The 19,708-nt window shown below is 41.4% G+C and overlaps 1 protein-coding gene across 10 annotated transcripts in view; it reads left to right on the forward strand.

The window, feature by feature from the left end:
• The window catches only part of LAMA2 (laminin subunit alpha 2), a 748,112-nt gene that overhangs the window by 613,202 nt on the left and 115,202 nt on the right, over positions 1-19,708 (forward strand). For all 10 annotated transcript variants that reach the window (XM_061623807.1, XM_061623808.1, XM_061623810.1 and 7 more), the window contains 2 exons: positions 13,635-13,751; positions 16,485-16,667. In XM_061623807.1, the coding sequence (XP_061479791.1) occupies positions 13,635-13,751; positions 16,485-16,667 (300 nt within the window). The remainder of the gene's footprint in view (positions 1-13,634; positions 13,752-16,484; positions 16,668-19,708) is intronic.

Below are 19,708 nucleotides of genomic sequence, written 5' to 3' on the forward strand. Positions count from 1 at the left end.
GGAAGAGTACTGACGAGCGGCTCGGGCTTGCAGGAATAGCGTAAGGAAAGCTAAAACCCAGAATGAGCTGAGGCTGGTGAGGGAAGTGAGGAACAACAAAAAGGGTTTTTTCAGATATGTTCGAAGCAAGAGAAAGACCAAGGAAACGGTGGGACTGCTGCTCAGTGAGGATGGCAAAATGTTGACAGATAACAAGGAAAAGGCAGAACTGCTCAACGCCTATTTTGCCTCCGTTTTCTCCCAAAAAGGGAACAGTGTGCAACCTTGCATCGGTAGCAATCTCAGTAAGGGGTCAGGATTGCAGTTCAAGATTGATAAGGAGATAGTCAGGAAATACCTAGTTAACCTAAATGAGTTCAAATCTCCAGGGCCTGATGAACTGCATCCCAGAGAACTTGCTGATGTACTCTCGGAACCTCTTGCCATCATCTTTGAGAAATCATGGAGAACGGGAGAGGTGCCGGAGGATTGGAGACGGGCAAACGTCGTTCCGCTCTTTAAAAAGGGTAAAAAAGAAGATCCGGGGAATTACAGGCCGGTCAGTCTGACTTCAATACCAGGAAAGATATTAGAACAGATAATAAAAGAGTCCATTGGCAACTATCTAGATGACAATGCTGTGATTAGTAGGAGCCAGCATGGGTTTGTCAAGAAAAAATCCTGTCAAACTAATCTCATCTCTTTTTTTGATCGGGTCACTAGCTTAGTAGATGGTGGAAATGCTGTAGATGTCATCTATCTAGATTTCAGCAAAGCGTTTGACAAAGTCCCCCACAACCTTTTGATTAGCAAACTGGTCAAATGCGGACTACATGGAAATACTGTCAGGTGGATTCGCAACTGGTTGGAAAACCGTACTCAAAGAGTGGTCGTCGGTGGCTCTGCTTCGGACTGGAAGGAGGTTTCGAGTGGAGTGCCACAGGGTTCTGTCCTGGGGCCGATACTCTTCAACATTTTTATCAGTGACTTAGATGATGGGGTGGAGGGAAGCCTTATGAAGTTTGCGGATGATACGAAACTGGGAGGGATAGCTAACACAATGGAAGACAGGAATAAAATCCAAAGGGACCTGGATAGACTAGAAAATTGGGCTGAAATTAATAAAATGAAATCCAATAAAGACAAATGCAAGATTCTGCATTTAGGCCACAAAAACAAAATGCACGGGTACAGGATGGGAAATACCCGGCTTAGCAGTAGTGCGTGTGAGAAGGACCTTGGAATTGTAGTGGATCGCAAGTTGAACATGACCCAGCAGTGTGATGCTGCGGCAAAAAAGGCAAACACGGTTTTGGGCTGCATAAACAGAGCTATAGTTTCCAGGTCGAGGGAAGTAATAGTCCCACTATATTCTGCATTGGTCAGGCCTCATCTGGAATACTGCGTTCAGTTCTGGGCGCCTCATTTTAAGAAAGATATAGACAAGTTAGAGCGGGTTCAGAAGAGGGCAACGAGGATGATAGCCGGTATGGAGAACAAGTCTTATGAAGAAAGGTTGAAGGAACTTGGCATGTTCAGTCTGGTGAAGAGAAGGCTGAGGGGTGACATGATTGCACTCTTTAAGTACCTGAAGGGCTGTCACATAGAGGAGGGTACAGATTTGTTCTCGGCTGCCCCAAGGGTAGGACTAGGTCTAATGGTTTTAAGTTGCAGGAGCGTAGATTCAGATTGGACATTAGAAGGAACTTCTTGACAGTAAGGGCAGTTCGGCAATGGAACCGACTGCCTAGGGAGGTGGTGGGATCCCCTTCGCTGGATGTCTTCAAGCAGAGGCTGGACAGCTATCTGCGGGAGATGCTCTAGCTGTGGATTTCCTGCTGTGAGCAGGGGGTTGGACTCGATGGCCTACAAGGCCCCTTCCAACTCTATGATTCTATGATTCTAAGACAGTACTAAGATAAAAACATACAGAATAAAGTTTCTTTAGAATTCTCCAAAATCCCTATAGGAAATCCAGAACTGAAAGACAAATAATAGGGACTCCAAAAAGAGCTAATAGGCAAAAGCGATCATCAGTTTAGAATTTCTCTTTCTGTACTACAGGTAGTACATTAGTTAAAGTAATGAAAACCTGTAAACTACTCAAGTAATATATCCTCCAGTAACTCAGGCCTAGGCTGTGACAGAGATGGGAATGTTTTCTTTTTACGTTATGTCATCTACCTGATTTGTAGCCAATTACATAAGGTTTAAAATGGCTGTTAATCAGGAAAATGCCATATATTACCACCAAAATTTTCTGAAATAGGCCTTACAGACCAAAACGTCTAAGGGCAGCTATTAAAATGGAAATTTACTCATTTCCCTCTTTTTCTCGCTCCCTTTGTGGGGGTTGGAGGTTGGGGAGGGGGAGACTGATTCTACTACTAGCATCTTGCACAAATGTGAATTTAAGATCTTTGCTCCATGTCAGAATAAAGGATTCTTTGTTTGCCAGGAATCATTCTCAAAATAGAATCAAACAAAATCTATGTTTTTTGAGTTATTTAATTTAGGCCTGTGGCTAAACAAGGTTAATTGCAAAATAAAAGGCCAGAAAGTTTATTGCATTTATTGCTAGCCATTCAAATCCAGGTCTTTGCTTTTTCTTCAGATTAACAGTTAATATCTTAATGGGAATTTTGTATTGAGATTTTCATTTCTTATATTTTATCCCACTAATGACTAAGCAATGGGATTGGAACGATTGTGGTGTATGGTGTATTCTTATAAAGTCCACAGGATCCAAAGCACACTTGTTTCCACAACATTCTCCCAAAAGGGCCTATTACCTTTCCATTGGTGTGTGTGGGTGAGAAGCAAGGAAAGAAATCATACCAGGTGAAACAGAAGATTTATTTATTTATTAGATTTATATCCCACCCTTCCTCCCAGTAGGAGCCAGGGCAGCAAACAAAAGCACTAAAAACTCTTTAAAACATCACAAAAACAGACTGTAATATATATTAAAACAAAACAAAACATATTAAAACAAAACATCTTTAAAACATTTTTAAAAGCTTTAAAAAATCTTTTTTTCCAAAAAGAAAAAAAAGCTTTAAAAACATATTAAAAGATTGACCCCATCACTTCCCGCCCTGGCCACACTGGGCCCTAGAAGTGGTGGCAGGTCTATCATGGATGCACCCCACCAATTCCATTGGGTTTCTCACTCCCTACATCTGTTTGAAGGTTCTTTATACTAGTTTCACTATTTCTTTTTAAAGCTCCTCTTTACCCATTGGGTCCTCCTTATAAGCTAGGATGTTGTAAAAGAGTATCTCCATTTTCTTCTTACTCTAGTGGTTCCCAGTTGTTTGACATTTTGTGCATTGTTTTCTCCATTATTTGGTCATACTGAAATGTCCATAGTGCACCTGTTTATAGCAGAATGATCCTTGTTGTGCTTTTACGGGCTCAAGTGGCAGGCACTCCCCCCCCACACACACACCATTTTGTTGTATAATCATTATCTTTGTCTGTGTTCTTGAATAAATCCTCATGAGCTTTTGCTTTGCTTTGTGACCACAAAAATATGTATCAGCAAAAAGTGAAGCACTTTCCACCATTAATCATTGTCACCGAAGTATATAATTAGAAAAGAATTCAGGAGACTTAAAGGTATGTGACTATACAGGTCATTTTTACCCCCATTTATATGACACTTCATCAACACTACAATTATCAGATGTCTGAAGGTAGTTCTTCTGAGTAGTTCGTATAATGGGTGGTATTCATCTAAGTCATAATCAGAAATATACTGAAATATACAATCACTGAAATAAATGAACTTAAGTTAGCCATTGATTTTAATTGATCTACTCTGAGTGTGACTTAGTTGGATACCACCCAGTATCTCTCTCTCTCTCTCTCTCTCTCTCTCTCTCTCTCTCTGTCTGTCTGTCTGTCTGTCTGTCTGTCTAATCTTTCTTTCTTATTATAAAGATAATTTAGTTTTGAAGCTGGGGTGGGTAGAAAGGAATGCTGGTAGGTTTCTTTCTCTGCTCTGCAAGTGCCAATGTTTAGGAACTGGCCTTAGAACTCTCTGTCAGAGAGGTTTAGATCATTAAGGCGATGAACCTGGTGGACACCTTCTCCCTGGACCATCAGAAGTGGGTACCAATTAACCCTTTCTTGCAGGGCCGGCTCCAAAGGGCGGCCAGGTGGGTAGCCCACAGGGGCCCCTGAAAGGCCCCTCGTTATGGTGGGGGAGTAGTGTAGCGCACTGCGTGTGTAGGTGAGACGTGGTATGAATCCAAGAGCCGTTTAGAACAGGAATAAGACAGGCCAGGCAAGTTTCATGTAAGAGTCTTTACTAGGCAAAGACATTAGAGACATCTTCCTCCATTGACAATTCTTCCCCCCACACCCGAGATCCTGCCAGTTCCCAGCTTATCACACACTCAGCTAGCCACACTGACCTTGATTGTCTGGAACTCTGTTCTCACAGTTTAACCCTTCTGCTTCAGGTTTCTCTCTCTCTGCTAAAAACCTTGTCTGTGAGTCTCACAACCTGCGTCACTGACCAACAGCCCCCACCTGAGACTTGCAGACCACAAAACATCAAGTTACAATTATTACATCTCTACAACATTAACCTTCATTACAAATACATTTCAGTACATGGATTCTTACAGTTTCTATTTACAGTTTCAGTTCAGTTCAGTTTCTCTTTATTCTTTATTTACACAAGTTTCACAGATTCATGTTTGCTTTTCTTTGATGATACAATTACATTTCATTCTTCAACACAATATTTCCACATTAGATCCATTGTTTCTTTATCTATAGGCCCCTCTTTTTCCCATTCCTCTGGAATTTCATCTGTTTCATCATTCTGTTGTGTAACATTAAATGCAAATCTCTGAGGAGGTTGACCTTTCGTTGTTCTCTCTGATCTCCTGACATTATCTATTTCCATTTCTTCCTCACTTTCAACTTTAGTTGGACCAGCACTCGTACTTGGCATTTCTGTATCATGTGTTGTTATGTCTTCACCTCTCAGTCTTTTAACAGTACGTTTGCCACCATATATTAAATCTGTTAAAGCAGCTTTTAATGGAATTTGCTGCCCGAAAGGAACATCTGCAGCTTCCTGTTTGTTTTCACTCTCTAAGATCACTGTTTGGCTGTGTCTCCAAGGTTTATCTATCACCTTTATGTTTCTGCTTAACATTACTTGTTGTTTCTCAGGTAACCAAACTCTGTAATATGAATTCTGAAATCCCAAAATGCGTCCTGCTTGTGCTTTTGACTGTTTTGCAACATGTACCCAGCATTTTGCCCCAAAACGTTCTATGTGTGTCACCCTGGGTTTTCTCCCAGTCAGTTTCTCATAGGGAGACATGCCTATTGTTCTGTGCATTAGGCGGTTCTGAATATAAACAGTGTACAGTATACATTCACCCCAATAAGTGTTATTCATATCAGCATCTGCTAGCATTGCTCTCAATGAATCCTGCAATGACCTGTTCCTCCTCTCTGCCGTGCCATTGGAGGATGGGCTGAAGGGAGCGGTTAGACTTTGAATTATTCCCTTCTTTTCCAAATATGCTTGAAATGAATTACTGGTAAATTCTCCTCCTCTATCTGATCTGATATTTTTGATAACAGCCCCATGTTGTGTCTCTGTTTTCTATATGAATGCCTTTAATTTCTCTTCTGCATCACTTTTCTTTTTCAATAAGAACACATGTGTAAAACTGGAAAAATCATCCACAATCACTAAATAAAACCTTGCTCCACCTTTTGAGCACTGAAAAGGACCAGCTAAATCCACATGTATAAGCTGATAGGGTTCTGAAGTCGTGCTTTCACAGCTCTTATTTACTGGCTTCACAGTCATTTTTGTTTTATAGCATACCTCACACTCATCCACATGCTCACAGTGTGTTAACTTCAAATCTTGACTATATTTTGGGGTGTTTTGTATCTTTTGAAAATGTCCGTGTGCTAATTTTCTGTGCCATTCATGGACACAATTCTCATGTTTCTCTTTATTTACTGCTATCCAAGCACACATGTCTTTATCAATCTTGCATTCAACTATAAACATTTTGTTCTGTAATTTCCCTTGCATGCATATTTCACCATCTTTTCTCACAAAACATCTATCCCCTTCAAATGTAACTTTACAACCTATTTGAGCCAATTTTCTCACTGATAGAATGTTATATTTTAAACCAGAAATCAATAATACATCTGTTAAAATTCCCAAATTACCCATCTTCAGCGTTCCTCTTGCTGTCGCGTTCTGAGTAGATCCGTCAGCCAGATAAAGCTTCTCCTGCGTCGGCTTTGAAGTGTAAAATAAACTAGAGTCTGTGATTAGGCAATTAGACGCTCCACTGTCAAGAAGCCACTTAGAGTTAATCAGTTTATTGCTCTCTTTAGAAACAAAGTTCATGCTTGCCCTCTGACTTTCAAAGTCTCTGTAATTCCTCTTCTTTAAACAATGTCTCTGTATATGCCCACGTGACCCGCAAAAATAACATGTTTTAGTCTCTTCCCTGCTTCTTTGATTCCGTTGTACAGACACAGTCCCAGCCTCTTTTAAGTCCATTTTCTTGTTTTCTTGTCTCCTACACCATTCTTGTTGAAGTTTCTGTTCCACAAAGTCCAAAGATAGAGTCCCGTCAGGTTGACTTTCAAGACCAGCAACCAGCACGTCCCATTTTTGATCAAATGAAGATAACAGGAGATAAACCATCTGCAAGTCATTATGATGTACGCCTCGATCTTGCAGCTCAACATTTAATCTACGAAATTCAGCCAAATGCTCTTCCATAGTCACATCATCAGTAAAACGCATCTGATAAAGCTTCCGTGCCAAACACAGCCTGCTTCCCGCAGTTTGCTGTACATGTGCAGCTCTTAACTTTTCCCACATCTGATTAGCCGTCGGCTCATTACTCACCAGCAACAGTTGTGAATCTGATAGCCCCAGAGTAATAAAAGCCTTCGCTTTCTCGTCTTTCTTCAGCCACGCTGCTGAAGGAGCTGCCGGAGGGGGTTTTTCCACGACATCATTTAAATCCTCTTTAATCAGAACAGCTCTCATTCTCCACTTCCAGCTGGAGTAATTTACAGCATTCAGTCTCTCCATCGGCATCCCGGAAGATAGATTTACAGCCATGTTGCTCACTCTTACTTGCCTCTCACTTGCGTTTGTTTCTCTCTGCAACAACGCCACTTCACCAGTTCTCGAACCCGCTACAACGCCTCATAATCTGGGCCCATAACCCCTGTAGCGCACTGCGTGTGTAGGTGAGATGTGGTATGAATCCAAGAGCCGTTTAGAACAGGAATAAGACAGGCCAGGCAAGTTTCATGTAAGAGTCTTTACTAGGCAAAGACATTAGAGACATCTTCCTCCATTGACAATTCTTCCCCCCACACCCGAGATCCTGCCAGTTCCCAGCTTATCACACACTCAGCTAGCCACACTGACCTTGATTGTCTGGAACTCTGTTCTCACAGTTTAACCCTTCTGCTTCAGGTTTCTCTCTCTCTGCTAAAAACCTTGTCTGTGAGTCTCACAACCTGCGTCACTGACCAACAAGTAGTGCTCCCCTTCTGCGGCAGGCTCCCTGCCCATTTGCCCGACCTCCTGCTCCTCTGCCCGCCTGGTAGGTAGGTGGGGCGTGCGTGTGTGCGGATGCCAGGGCCCAGGGCAGGCTGGTACCCAAGGGCCCCGGCATGCCTGGGGCCGGCCCTGCTCTCTTGCAGATACTGCCATGGGATATATGAGAGAGAAATCCTCAGAATCTAGGTATCTGCCACCCAGCCCTAGAAATGTCTCCCTGACAAACTGGTTCTAGGAATCTGAACAGAATGCAAAGTCTGGCTTGTAGGTTTCTACCCTCCTGTTTCAGCTGCTCTCCTTATAGTTCCCTCAGTTTCAGCAACTAGCATTACTTCGTTATGAGCAGTAGAGAATGCAAATGACACAATCGTTCCTGCTTGTTCTAGGTGGGCTAGAAAGAGAAACTATTCCTGTGGTTTGGCTGGTGCTGTCCCTCTCCTTGTTCTTCCCATTTTGTTATTCTTCAACTATTTGACAAAAGGGGCCAGTACCCATGCAGAGCCTTTTCCTCACATTCATTCTAAGCATCTCTTGCTTTCATAAGTGCACAGACTAAGCTTGTTCATACTTTAAAATTTGAGGAGCATGCATATGCTACTTTATATTACATTGTCTGTATTCTTATTATCTGTGGTTAATCACTTCCCTTCAAACATCATGTCTGTTATTTCAGCATAATACATGGAAACTAGCTTCACTTTCTCTAAAAAGCAAGGGGAAAATAATACCCACTGCAAGTAGCCTTATTGAATTTCATGTTATAACTACAGCACAGTGTTTAAAGTAAAATATCCTTGGTGTTAATTTCACCACAGGTGATTTCAAAACATGGCCTTTGGGGACATTCATCACCAGTAGAACAGAGCAGTTTCTTTAAATATTAATGGTGCTTTTCAGAACACCATCATCCAATCTGCTTGGAACTCCCTGAGGAAATTTATCTTGCCTTTTTTTCTTGCTAATATTTAGAAAACAATTAAAATGCATTTGAGATATTAAATGGGAAAGTATTAAACAGATGGAGTTTGAATACTGGAATTTAGGAGATCCACAGAGATTAAATTTATTAAAAGCCATAAAAATAGCCTGGTTCGATGGTTACAGAACTATAAGTAGAGAGCAGGGTGATTCTGAAATGTAAAAATGAAATAATTGGTGTAATTTGGACAAGTCACCCCATACTGAAGCAGCCAGTATAACAGACATTGGGCTGAAGAACTACAAAGACTACCACCCAAAATGTATCTGTTATAAAGAAACTATTTTAGAAAGCATAACATAGATGTTATAAATTTTCCAAAAAATGCCCAAGAGATCTTGCAGCAATATTAGAGAATCTATACTGTATTGTGAATTTGCTAATAAATATAAATAATAAATACTAGTACGAATTGACAGATTAAAAAGCCATTGGAAAAATATTTCCAATATATTTCTATAGGCAAGAAACTACCCTTGATCAGAGGCAAACTTTAACATTTTTATACCCACATGGGAAACACATTCCTTTGGAAGTGTTGTCACTCCTGCTTCTTTATGATTCATCCTATCTTTATAACATGGATTGTAAATATAATGGAATGTATCTAATGGGCTTTGAACTAACATTCACATATAATGGGACACCCAGTTTTCATCAGTCTGGCCTATCCAATGCACTTCATTCACACCCCTGAAAAGCTACTCCTGAAGCTTGGAGTACCCTCAGAAACAGTGTATGAAATGGCACAGAAAGCTGCAGTGGATAGGGAAGATCAGTGAAAACAAGCAGCCCTGCCTTGCATGAGTGCAAATGATTCCTCTTAGCACAAAGTCACAGCTGGATACAACCCAATGCAGCTAAACTTAGTAAAAGGCAGCTTTCAAATTACAAAGACATTTTCTTCTTTTTTAGAAAATGTACAGAGCAACATTACAGAGTCATGTTTTCTCACTGATTTTTCCCCGTGTAGTCAATGTTTCAGGATTGAACTAATTCATCATTTGACAAATCTATTGTGTCTTTCTAGGAGATACCAGTTAACTGGCCAATTAAAAACACTTTGAGGTATCAAATAATGCAATATATCTCTTATTTAGGTGTACCTAGTTATCTTGTACACACAAATGTTGAATTCTCTATAATTTTGCCACCTATGGCAAGTGATCCATACATGATTTATGGACCATTTCCCAGATTTTGGCATCACTTCATTCCCTTCTGTTTCCAAGAGGAAAATGCCATGTTGTGACAAATTTCTTCCTTCCAGTTCTGCAGCAACATAACGTTCTCTATTGATGTAAATAAATAAATGAAAAATGTCTCTAAAATTATGCTTTAGCACTAATCAGCATTTTCCTTGCCAAACTACACTCCTGAGTTTGTGACATATGTATTTGCAAATACCCACAAATCTGAGTTGGAACATAGTTTTGACAGTCTTAAAAATCATGTTTATGGAGGATGTCCATAGAAAAACTCCACTGCCATGCAAAACATCTTACAAACACTATTGAATCATATACAAAGGATGACATTAATTCCATCAGCTTATTGAGTACTCAATTATTGTCCTTGCAATTTGTGGCAGTTTTTCAGTTTAAGTGGATGTTGAACTATTTCATCTGCAAATTAGGTTTCCCCTAAAGAGAGAGAGAGAGAGAATGTGTGAGTGTGTGTGTGTGTGTGTGTGTGTGTGTGTGTGTGTGAGAGAGAGAGAGAGAGAGAGAGAGAGAGAGAGAGATGTCAGGACCCTTCCTGTCAGGATCCCACCTCAGGCCACCACCTGCTAGGATCCCGCCTGTGGCTACCACCTTGTCACGGTCCCAGCTCAGGGTCCTGGTTTTTAAATGGTTCTCTCACAGGCTCTAGCAAAGATCTCTCAGGATCCCACTGCTAGGCAGCACCCCCAGTCACTCCCAGTAATTCAATATTGCCTTGAGACCGTGCCTTAGTCTCCTCCAGGCCTATTGATACTTTGTGTCTGGGTGCACTTGCAGTCCACAACCCCCTTGTATCTTTGTGCCTATAAAGCATACAACCCTGGGTTGCTCTGGATACCTGATGATGTTACACTATCTCTTCACCGCTGCCACCATTGATACTGTTTCCCAACCTTGGTATATGCCCTGCTCACCCTTCTGGTCTGTGTAAACCCAGCCAAGGATCAGGCGTTAGGTAAACCAAGAAATATTTATTTATATACACAGGAATAACAAGATTACTTAAAGGTATAGTTTAACAAGCGTATGGTTTCATCAGATGCATTACTCTTTATGTTACTAGACGTCAATAACCTGCCTCACTACCAGCCTAATCCAATCCAACCCACAAAACCAACCAACAGCCTCCCTCAGAACTCCCACCAACCGAGCCCTCAACCGAGCCCTCAACCGTCATCTTCTCATTTATACCTTCAGACACTCAAATGCTCAGCCAATCATAATACAACATTCTCCAGCATTCCAGCCCATGTACACCCCCCTCTCACTCAGGCCACTTACCATATACACTCTAATAAACTCGCACTTACCATATTTACAGTCATATATATACAGGGACATCACAAGAGAGAATACATTTTCAGTGCAATATTGATCATATTAGAGTTAACATGGTTTCATTGCCTTTCAACAAGCATTGCATCTGCAGCAGCTGTTTTGCATCAAGTAAATATAATGGGAATTTGGTAAGTAAAACACTCTCTTTGTTACACTACTCTGACCTCATTGATTGTCTTTATTCACACACATGCACACCTACACAAACACACACATGCACACACTGAAGAAACTACAAATTCAAGAAATTCTGAAGTTACCACACAGCAATTGTATCTATTGATCAGGGCAAAAGATGTTAAAGAAACTCTCCTGGGTCTTCTATTCAATTTGTTGCTGGATTGTTCAGCAAGACTTCTTTTCTTTTAATGCAACCCTTGGAATTTTGTGCAATTTGAAATGCAACCTAAGGCATATATGGTTAATTTTATCTAATAAAAAATTCCACAATCCCAGGTGCTGCATAAAACTAATATAAGAAAAACCAAGGGCTTGGACGTTATGGAAATATTTGAATTACACTTCAAAATATATGGATGCTATTTCTTCTCTGCAAGTAAAATATATATTCACATGTTTATTTTGGAGAGGTTTCTGGAGAAATAGAAAAACTGTTGTTATTAGCATTTCCTATGATGTGGGCTCCAAACTCTATCAAGCTGAACATCTTAGGTCCAGGGTACCTTAGGGACTGCTGAAGCTTTATATCCCAACTCATTCACTGAAATCATCTGTAGGAGCATCTTTGGTTGTTCCTCAAGTTGTCAGAGTTCATCTGATGTCAACACAAAATGGAGCCTTCAGTGTTATCTGCTCAGTCTTGTGGAATGGTGGAGTCTTAAGTATTAATTTTTAAACTTTTGCTGTAAACTATTCTATACCACCATGCTTATGCAGACAATAAAAGAAAAAATATTTGTTACAGTTAGCTGGTGATCTGTGATTTTGGTTTTTATGGTATGCTGGCAGCCTCTCATCCAGTGCTACTAGGGAATTCTAAGAAACCAAAATAATTCAGTGCAGTTTTGAAATCGGTGGTTAAAATCAGTGCAGTTTTGAAAGATTCACTCTGCCCGACAAGAATCTGGTCCTTGATCTTAGGAACCATCATGCAAAATTTGGTTATAATAATATAATAATAATAATAATAAATTTTATTTATAAGTCGCCTATCTGGCCGAGTTAACGGCCACTCTAGGCGACATACGGTACACAGTAAAATACAATATCAAAATACCATAATAACAAATTAAGCTAAAAACCACCTGTCCAGTTAATAACAGCATAAAAGTTAGTCCACCCCAGAGATCCTATAGGCCTGCCTGAATAGCCAGGTCTTCAAGGCTTGACGGAACCCCATCAGGGAGGGGGCATGGTGAAGATCGGAAGGAAGGGAATTCCAGAGGGCAGGTGCCACAATCGAAAATGCCCTCTCTCTGGTCCGCACCAGTCTAGCAATTTTGACTGGTGGGACCGAGAGGAGGCCTTGTGTGGCTGATCTTGTCAGGCGGCACAATTGATGATGCTGGAGGCGCTCCTTTAGATAGACTGGGCCGAAACCATGTAGGGCTTTAAAGGTCAACACCAACACCTTGAATTGGGCCCGGTAGGCAACTGGTAACCAGTGTAGATCTACTAACACTGGAGTGATATGATCACAGCGACGGCTGTTCTTAATCAAGCGTGCCGCCGCATTCTGTATCAGCTGCAATTTCCGGACTGTTTTCAAGGGTAACCCCATGTAGAGCGCATTGCAGTAGTCTAAGCGAGAGGAGACCAGGGCATGTATCACCCGTGGGAGTAGATGGATAGGAAGGTAGGGTATCTTAAGAAGTGTCCAAATACATAGTGAACAAACAGCATTCCAAAATATATATTTGTTGTATACCACTTAGATACTTCAGAGCTTGGAAAAGTTACTTTTTTGAACTACAGCTCCCATCAGCCCAATCCAGTGGCCAAGCTGTCTGGGGCTGATGGGAGTTGTAGTTCAAAAAAGTAACTTTTCCAAGCTCTGCTTCTTATGAAATTGCACTGTATAAGTATTTTTTGTAAATAAATAAAATAAATAAGCTTAGTTTAATAGTTTATTTATTTATTCATTATTTGATTTATATCCCGCCCTTCCTCCCAGCAGGAGCCCAAATAAATAAATAAATAAATAATAGTTTAATAGTTAACTCAAATGACTTAATCATTACGTGATGTAGTTCAACTTGGGCTTCCAATTCATAGACCTCATTGGTCAGTCTGTATTTCTTTGCCCAAACTCCTGCATAGAGTTGCTATGAGGATAATATGGACAACTCCCATGTACATTTGAGCTCCTTCAAAGAGAACCAGGTTACTTATGTGGCAAATAATAAATGAATAAGCAGTATTGAATATATGAATTGTTACACAGCATGATTCTAACAAAACATTGCACTACAGAACATTTCAGCTCACTGTTTTCAAGCCACCATGATACATGAAATAAATGGAGACTCAGAAAATTAAGTTACATATTTGATTTGTGTGCTCTTTGTAGAAAATGGGGATAATCTAAAAGGAATGCAGAATAGGTTGCAAGATGCAGAGAAAAAGAATGCTGAACTCCTGAAATCTTTGAACAGCACCTTGGGGAAACTGTCTGCAATTCCTAATGGTAAGTAGTAGGGCTGATCACTTATTAAAATTTTGGGAGCTCCATTTTTTTCTCATTGCATGAATCTAGTCCATCAAGTATCATTCGTGTAGTGAGTGAGTCAGACTATGCCATGTCTCTATATACCCAATGAGATTTAACTATGCAATGTTGCAAACGTAGCAACATTGTCCTCAGTAGAACTAGGGAAAAATGTGTCTCCAGATTGCCTAGGAAACTGAGTAATTCTTTAGGCCTCCTTTTGCATTCCGTTTCCAATGCAATTAACATCTCATTGAGAAGAAGGAATGGATGAGCATGCTCAGCACCCACCCTCCTTGCCCTCCATGAGTTGGAAGAACTGCCTGCAGCAGGGAGTACCCTTGGGAATCACAAGTGGGGAGAGCACTGTTGCATTCATGTCTTGCTTGCAGGTTTCCCATAGACATCTGGTTGGCCACTATGAGAACAGATTGCTGGACTAGATGGGCCTTTGGCCTGATCCAGTAGGGCTTTTCTTATGTTCATGTAGGCTTCCTGGATGTGTTAGGATCCAGGGTTATAAAATACATGGGAATATAGCAGGCTCCACACTGTAGCCCTCCAACTTGTGGACAGAGCCAGCAACAGAGGGGCAGGGCAAGCACACTTCCCACACACACACACTTTCTCCTTCACATTACATTTATCTCTTGGATAAAGGAACACATGGAAAGGGTGTCTGTCTTTCCATGCTATACTGTAGTGGTTTCATTGCCCAGCTTCACAGGCCACCATCAGATGACAAGGAGCATTGCCTAGGTAATGCAAGTATGCATACCCTTCCACACCATTACTGCACAAGGGCATCCCATTGTTAGGGTCACCCACCCACATCTCCAAAAGGGGGAGTCTCCTTTCATAACCCACAAACAGGGCTTAGTCCTAATAAGTAGTGCTGAAGTTCTGGCTCCTGTGGCTCAAATACACTTCTGAGTTTTATTGTTTACTTTTTTGGGGGGAAAAGTGAGCATAATATACATTTTCATATGTGTCCTCCACCCTGGGTGTGTCTTAACTGTTTTAGCTCTTTGAGGATGCTTTGAGTTCTGTGTGCCACAGAAGAAGGAATACTTGGTATTCATTTTTTCTTTGGCCTGACAGGAGCTGTCATTTTCTGTCATTCTTAGAAGGCCAGTTCTGGAAATTACTATTTTTTTCAAGGAATGAAAGACAACACACTGCTAGCCAATCCATCATTTCCTTTAGCCCATTTTTCCAAAGTACCTCTCCTTGCTACTGCTATAGCAACATAACAGAGAGAAGAGCAAGTTTTCAAAGAGTAAATTATCTACTTAGGCAAAACTCATAATTTCCGCAGAAATATCAAACATCTCTACATGTAGAAAACTGAAATTGACTGAGACACTTTGCATCCAAAAGAGGTAAACAGAAGCCAAGATCTGCTGGCAGTATTCTATCCATATGGAGCAAACTGGCATGACATCATAGATATGTTGCCATGCTTCCTATTGGAAAGAACTCTTCTGTGTGGTGTAGTGGGAAAGACAGACGAACTGAGTTATATAATGCTCAGCATGATATCTTCAGTGTGCCAAAAAGATACTGGATCACAGACTTCTCTGATTCAACAAAGTTGTGATCTAATTAAACTAGCTCAGAAGCATCTGTGCTCTTTCCTTTGCCAGTGCAGGTGACAGGTGGCTGTTGTTCTTTTGTGACAGTGGTGGTGGTGATTTATGAAACCATGCCCAGAAGCTGGCCCCCATTAAAATGAAATGTCTCAATTTTTATAATATGAAAGTTTAGATTTCAGACATTATTCACGTAAACTCCTGGCCAGTTCAGTTAATATGTGTTTGCATTGCATTGCTCAGATTTCACGAAAAACCTGATAACACACGGCTCTGTTCCACTGACAATTTTTCCTTCATTAACTATTGAGCCAGGCCAATCCTAGCAATATATGATGGTCACATGTACTGATGACATCATATTGCAATGTGATGAGATTTCATTGCAATGTAGTGAGAACATGCAAACAAGTTGTATGATAGTATGATCTGGATAATATATTTTATTTATTTATTATATTTACATCCCGCCTTCCCTCCAAGTAGCTCAAGGTGGTGTACAAACATGGTCCTCCTTCTCCTAATTTTATCCTCACAACAACCCTGTGAGGTAGGTTAGGCTGAGAGACAGTGACTGGCCCAAGGTCACCCAGTGAGCTTCATGGCCGAGTGGAGATTTGAACCCTGGTCTCCCAGGTTCCAGTCCGACATTCTAACCACTACACCACACTGGCCGTCATGGTCTAGTCTTTTAGAGTAGGTGAATATAACTATATTTAATGTTTATTTTAGGGTTAGGTTACCCTATCTAAACAATGATTTTGCGCTTAACTGCATCAAGAGGAAATGGCCACAGCTTAGTGGTAGAGCACATGCTTTGCATACTTTGCATGCAAGAAGGCCAAGGTTCAATCCCTGGCATTTCCAGGTAGAGCTGGAAAGGACTCCTGCCTAAAACCCTGGAGAACCACTGCAACCCTGCATCACCAATACAGAACTAGACAGACCATCAAGCAGCTTCTTGTGTTCCTCTCTACGCCCCTATATTCTCTTCAGAATCAAAGGGATTTGTCCACAGCAGAGTCCTGTTACATATGAATAATTCTAACCAAGATGGGTATCTCTGCATACAATCCGTGACAAGCCTCTCTCTCCCCTCCCCCACCCCTCCTGAATACAGATACAGCAGCCAAGGTACAAGCAGTCAAAGACAAAGCCAGGCAAGCTAATGATACTGCGAATGATGTACTGGCGAGAATCAGAGATCTCAATAAAAATCTCCTTGGTTTAAAAAATAACTACAGAAAACTGGCTGACGATGCAGCCAAAACAAACGCTGTGGTGAAAGATCCCACCAAAAACAGTAAGATTTTGTTTTGTATATCTACTATTGTTTTTTCATATACTTCCATAATCTTCCAAAGCCTTGAAAGCGTTGCCCTTCCCTAACTGTAAAGATATGATTTAAAGCATATCAATCCACGTGCTATGACATAATTAAACTATCAGGAGGGAAACACAGAAGTGTATATGTCGCTGATCTAGTTTTCTTTGTTTATTTTTTAAAGGAGACCTTTCCAGCAGTATTTCATATGTTTTTCCTCACCTAGTTGTTTTCTCCAGACGTTTGGACTACAACACTCATCACCCTCAGCAAGCACAGCCATGCTGACTGGGGATAAAGGAAGTTATAGGCCAAAACATCGGTAGTGCACCAGTTTGGGGAAGGTTTTCATAGTACATAATTGGCAGTATCAAGAATCCAGTCTCTGGGTTCTTAATAATATGAAGAAATCTAGCTCCAAAATTAAAAAAATAAAAAGTCATTGAAATATTTTCTAATACAGTAGACATAAAAGCCAGTTTTTGTAGTATGAACATGTCAACTTGGTCCATGAGCTAACTTTCAAAGGAGAAAATGTAAGAGAAGAATTTAATAAAGCTGTGTTTTGGTGATAGAAGATGTACCCAGAGCTTGGAAAAGTTACTTTTTTGAACTACAACTCCCATCAGCCCCAGCCAGCACTGTGCTGGCTGGGGCTGATGGGAGTTGTAGTTCAAAAAAGTAACTTTTCCAAGCTCTGATTATAGCCTCTTGTGTAAGATAGCTGTGCTAAGTATATTTTATGTAAATCCCTTTGTTATTACATTCTCCGAGTAGCCTTATGTTGTGTAGTAGAACTGAGCAAAAATGTCTCCTGCACAATTGTGTGATTTTTAGCACTACCATGAGACAGCAAATGAATAATCATTACTGTCAAGAACACTTGGTTTCTAAAATGGTTCTGAGGCAAGGAATTGTGAGGGGAAATATCTTGCCTGAAATGGGGTTCTGTGAAGGCCATGAGTTTGCAGTTCTCACACCTGAAGCTAGTTGATTAAGCTACAAGCAAGAACACTTGCTTATCTGTGGAGACTAGTACTTCAAGGCCTGGGAAGATTGGTGAGAGCGTGACCGTTAGGCACAAAAGCTCCAGAAGATTTCATCATCAGAAAGCCCCCTGACTAGCTAATTAATTCCTGGCTGTTGCTGGGCATTTTCCCATAAGAATAGCATTCAGACCTTAGCCTTTGTACCCCAATGTTCTTCTGTGGCTACTGATGCTACCTAGGTGGGGTTCCATCTGCTATCCAGGCTATGCATCTCTGGGGAGATATGGAACCGTGAGGTGGTTTGCTGTTTACCTCTATTGTAAGTATAGATTAGGCTAGACAGTTTTGTTATTTTTGTCTGTGACTGTAACTCTCTGTATTTTACCTGGCCCTCAGGAGTGTGGGTTTTAAGGACCTATTTTGCTGCTGTGTTTGTGCACTTATATTTTATTTAATAACGCTACTTCTTATTTACCAGTGTGTGTTCATTGCAGGGGAGATTTGGCTGTAAATCCAGCACCTTGGCCATTTAACCATGTACTACTGTATATTGGGATATTTTGCCTAAGGCTCCAGGATAAGTAGTACACCTTTGGCTCTTGTATTTAGAATCTGTGGCAGGTCTATTTCTGGCACTTTGGGTTTCCCCTTGGCCCAGAGTGGGTGATCAGATTAAGGAGTGGTGGCAGTCTACTGCCTTGCAGGGTTGGTGTTGGTTTACTCACCCTGGTAAGGGAGGCATGGGTTTATGCCTAGCCAGGATCAATTGCCCTGGGTTTGGAAATTGAGTCCTGGGACTGAAATGGGAGCAGTTCATGACAATTACCATTGAAAATCCTTAAATGTACTCAGTGGAAAAACTTAGAAGTATTTAAATTACACACCATCTGAGGTATTATGTACATAATCTCTGTCTTAAAATTTCTCAGTTCTGCATTTGGAAATGTACTTATTCTGTTCTTCATTGATTGGGTTGTATGTAGGGATGGACAAATCAGTCTTATTTTCCAGAGCTTGGAAAAGTTACTTTTTTGAACTACAACTCCCATCAGCCCAATCCAGTGGCCATGCTGGCTGGAGCTGATGGGAGTTGTAGTTCAAAAAAGTAACTTTTCCAAGCTCTGTTATTTTCCATAGGAGGACTGCCATCAAGCGGGTTATAGCTCCACCTATCGTCCGAAGGCAAGAATGTTTTTGAAGTCAAGACTAGGGGCGTCAGGCCCCTCCCACTCTCCAGTTCATTCTTGCCTTCGTACCGAACAAGTTTGATATTGCTGATAGCGTAGCTTCTAGCTAAGTCTTTTGTGGTTTTTGTGTATTTGTCTGACAGGGTGTGGAGGTTTTGTTGTCTGTGTATTCCACGTTCTTTCCTTCCCTCTGTCTTGTATTTAACATCGTTTTGTTTCGTTATTCCTGGGGAATTCCTTGGGGGGGTTTCTCCCTTGCCCGGACCGTTTTTTTCCAAGGTTTTAGCCTAACGGCTCTTAGAGAGACCGCGGCTGCGGTTCTCTCTTTTCTCAGGCGGGAGCTTGCGCTGCAGCTCCCTGCTTTACCCGCCGCTTGTTTCGTGCCCTTACGGACTCACGTCTCCCACAGGAGCCTGCTCTGGCGGCTCCCTTTTGTTTTTAGTCCCTGGCTGTTTGGGTTGCTGCCTTCCCGGTACGACTGCGGCTTTTTTCCTCGCGGCGGTCCCTTTAAAACTCCCCCTCCAGGAGCCTGTGGCTGCGGCTCTCCTACCTTACCTCTTAGCAGCTCTTATCCTTGGGCTGCCCTGACTTCCTGGACTCGTTCCGCGGCTTTAAAAATCTTGCCGCGACGGTCTCTGCAGCCGGCGGCTGTGGCTCGTGCCTCTGCTACTGCCTCAGCTGCTTCAGCATTTCACCGGCCATCCTGCTTCCCTGATAGAGTCTCTCCTGCCTGGCTTTTAGAGCCGCGATTTCGTTTATCAGCCCCACGGCCACAGCACGTATTTGAGGCTGTGCTCGGCAACCCCTTTTTAGTTTGCTGGTGCTCCTTAGTATCCGCCATTGC

The sequence above is a fragment of the Rhineura floridana genome, chromosome 4 (genome assembly GCF_030035675.1).
Source record: "Rhineura floridana isolate rRhiFlo1 chromosome 4, rRhiFlo1.hap2, whole genome shotgun sequence".
NCBI classification, from domain to species: Eukaryota; Metazoa; Chordata; class Lepidosauria; order Squamata; family Rhineuridae; genus Rhineura; species Rhineura floridana.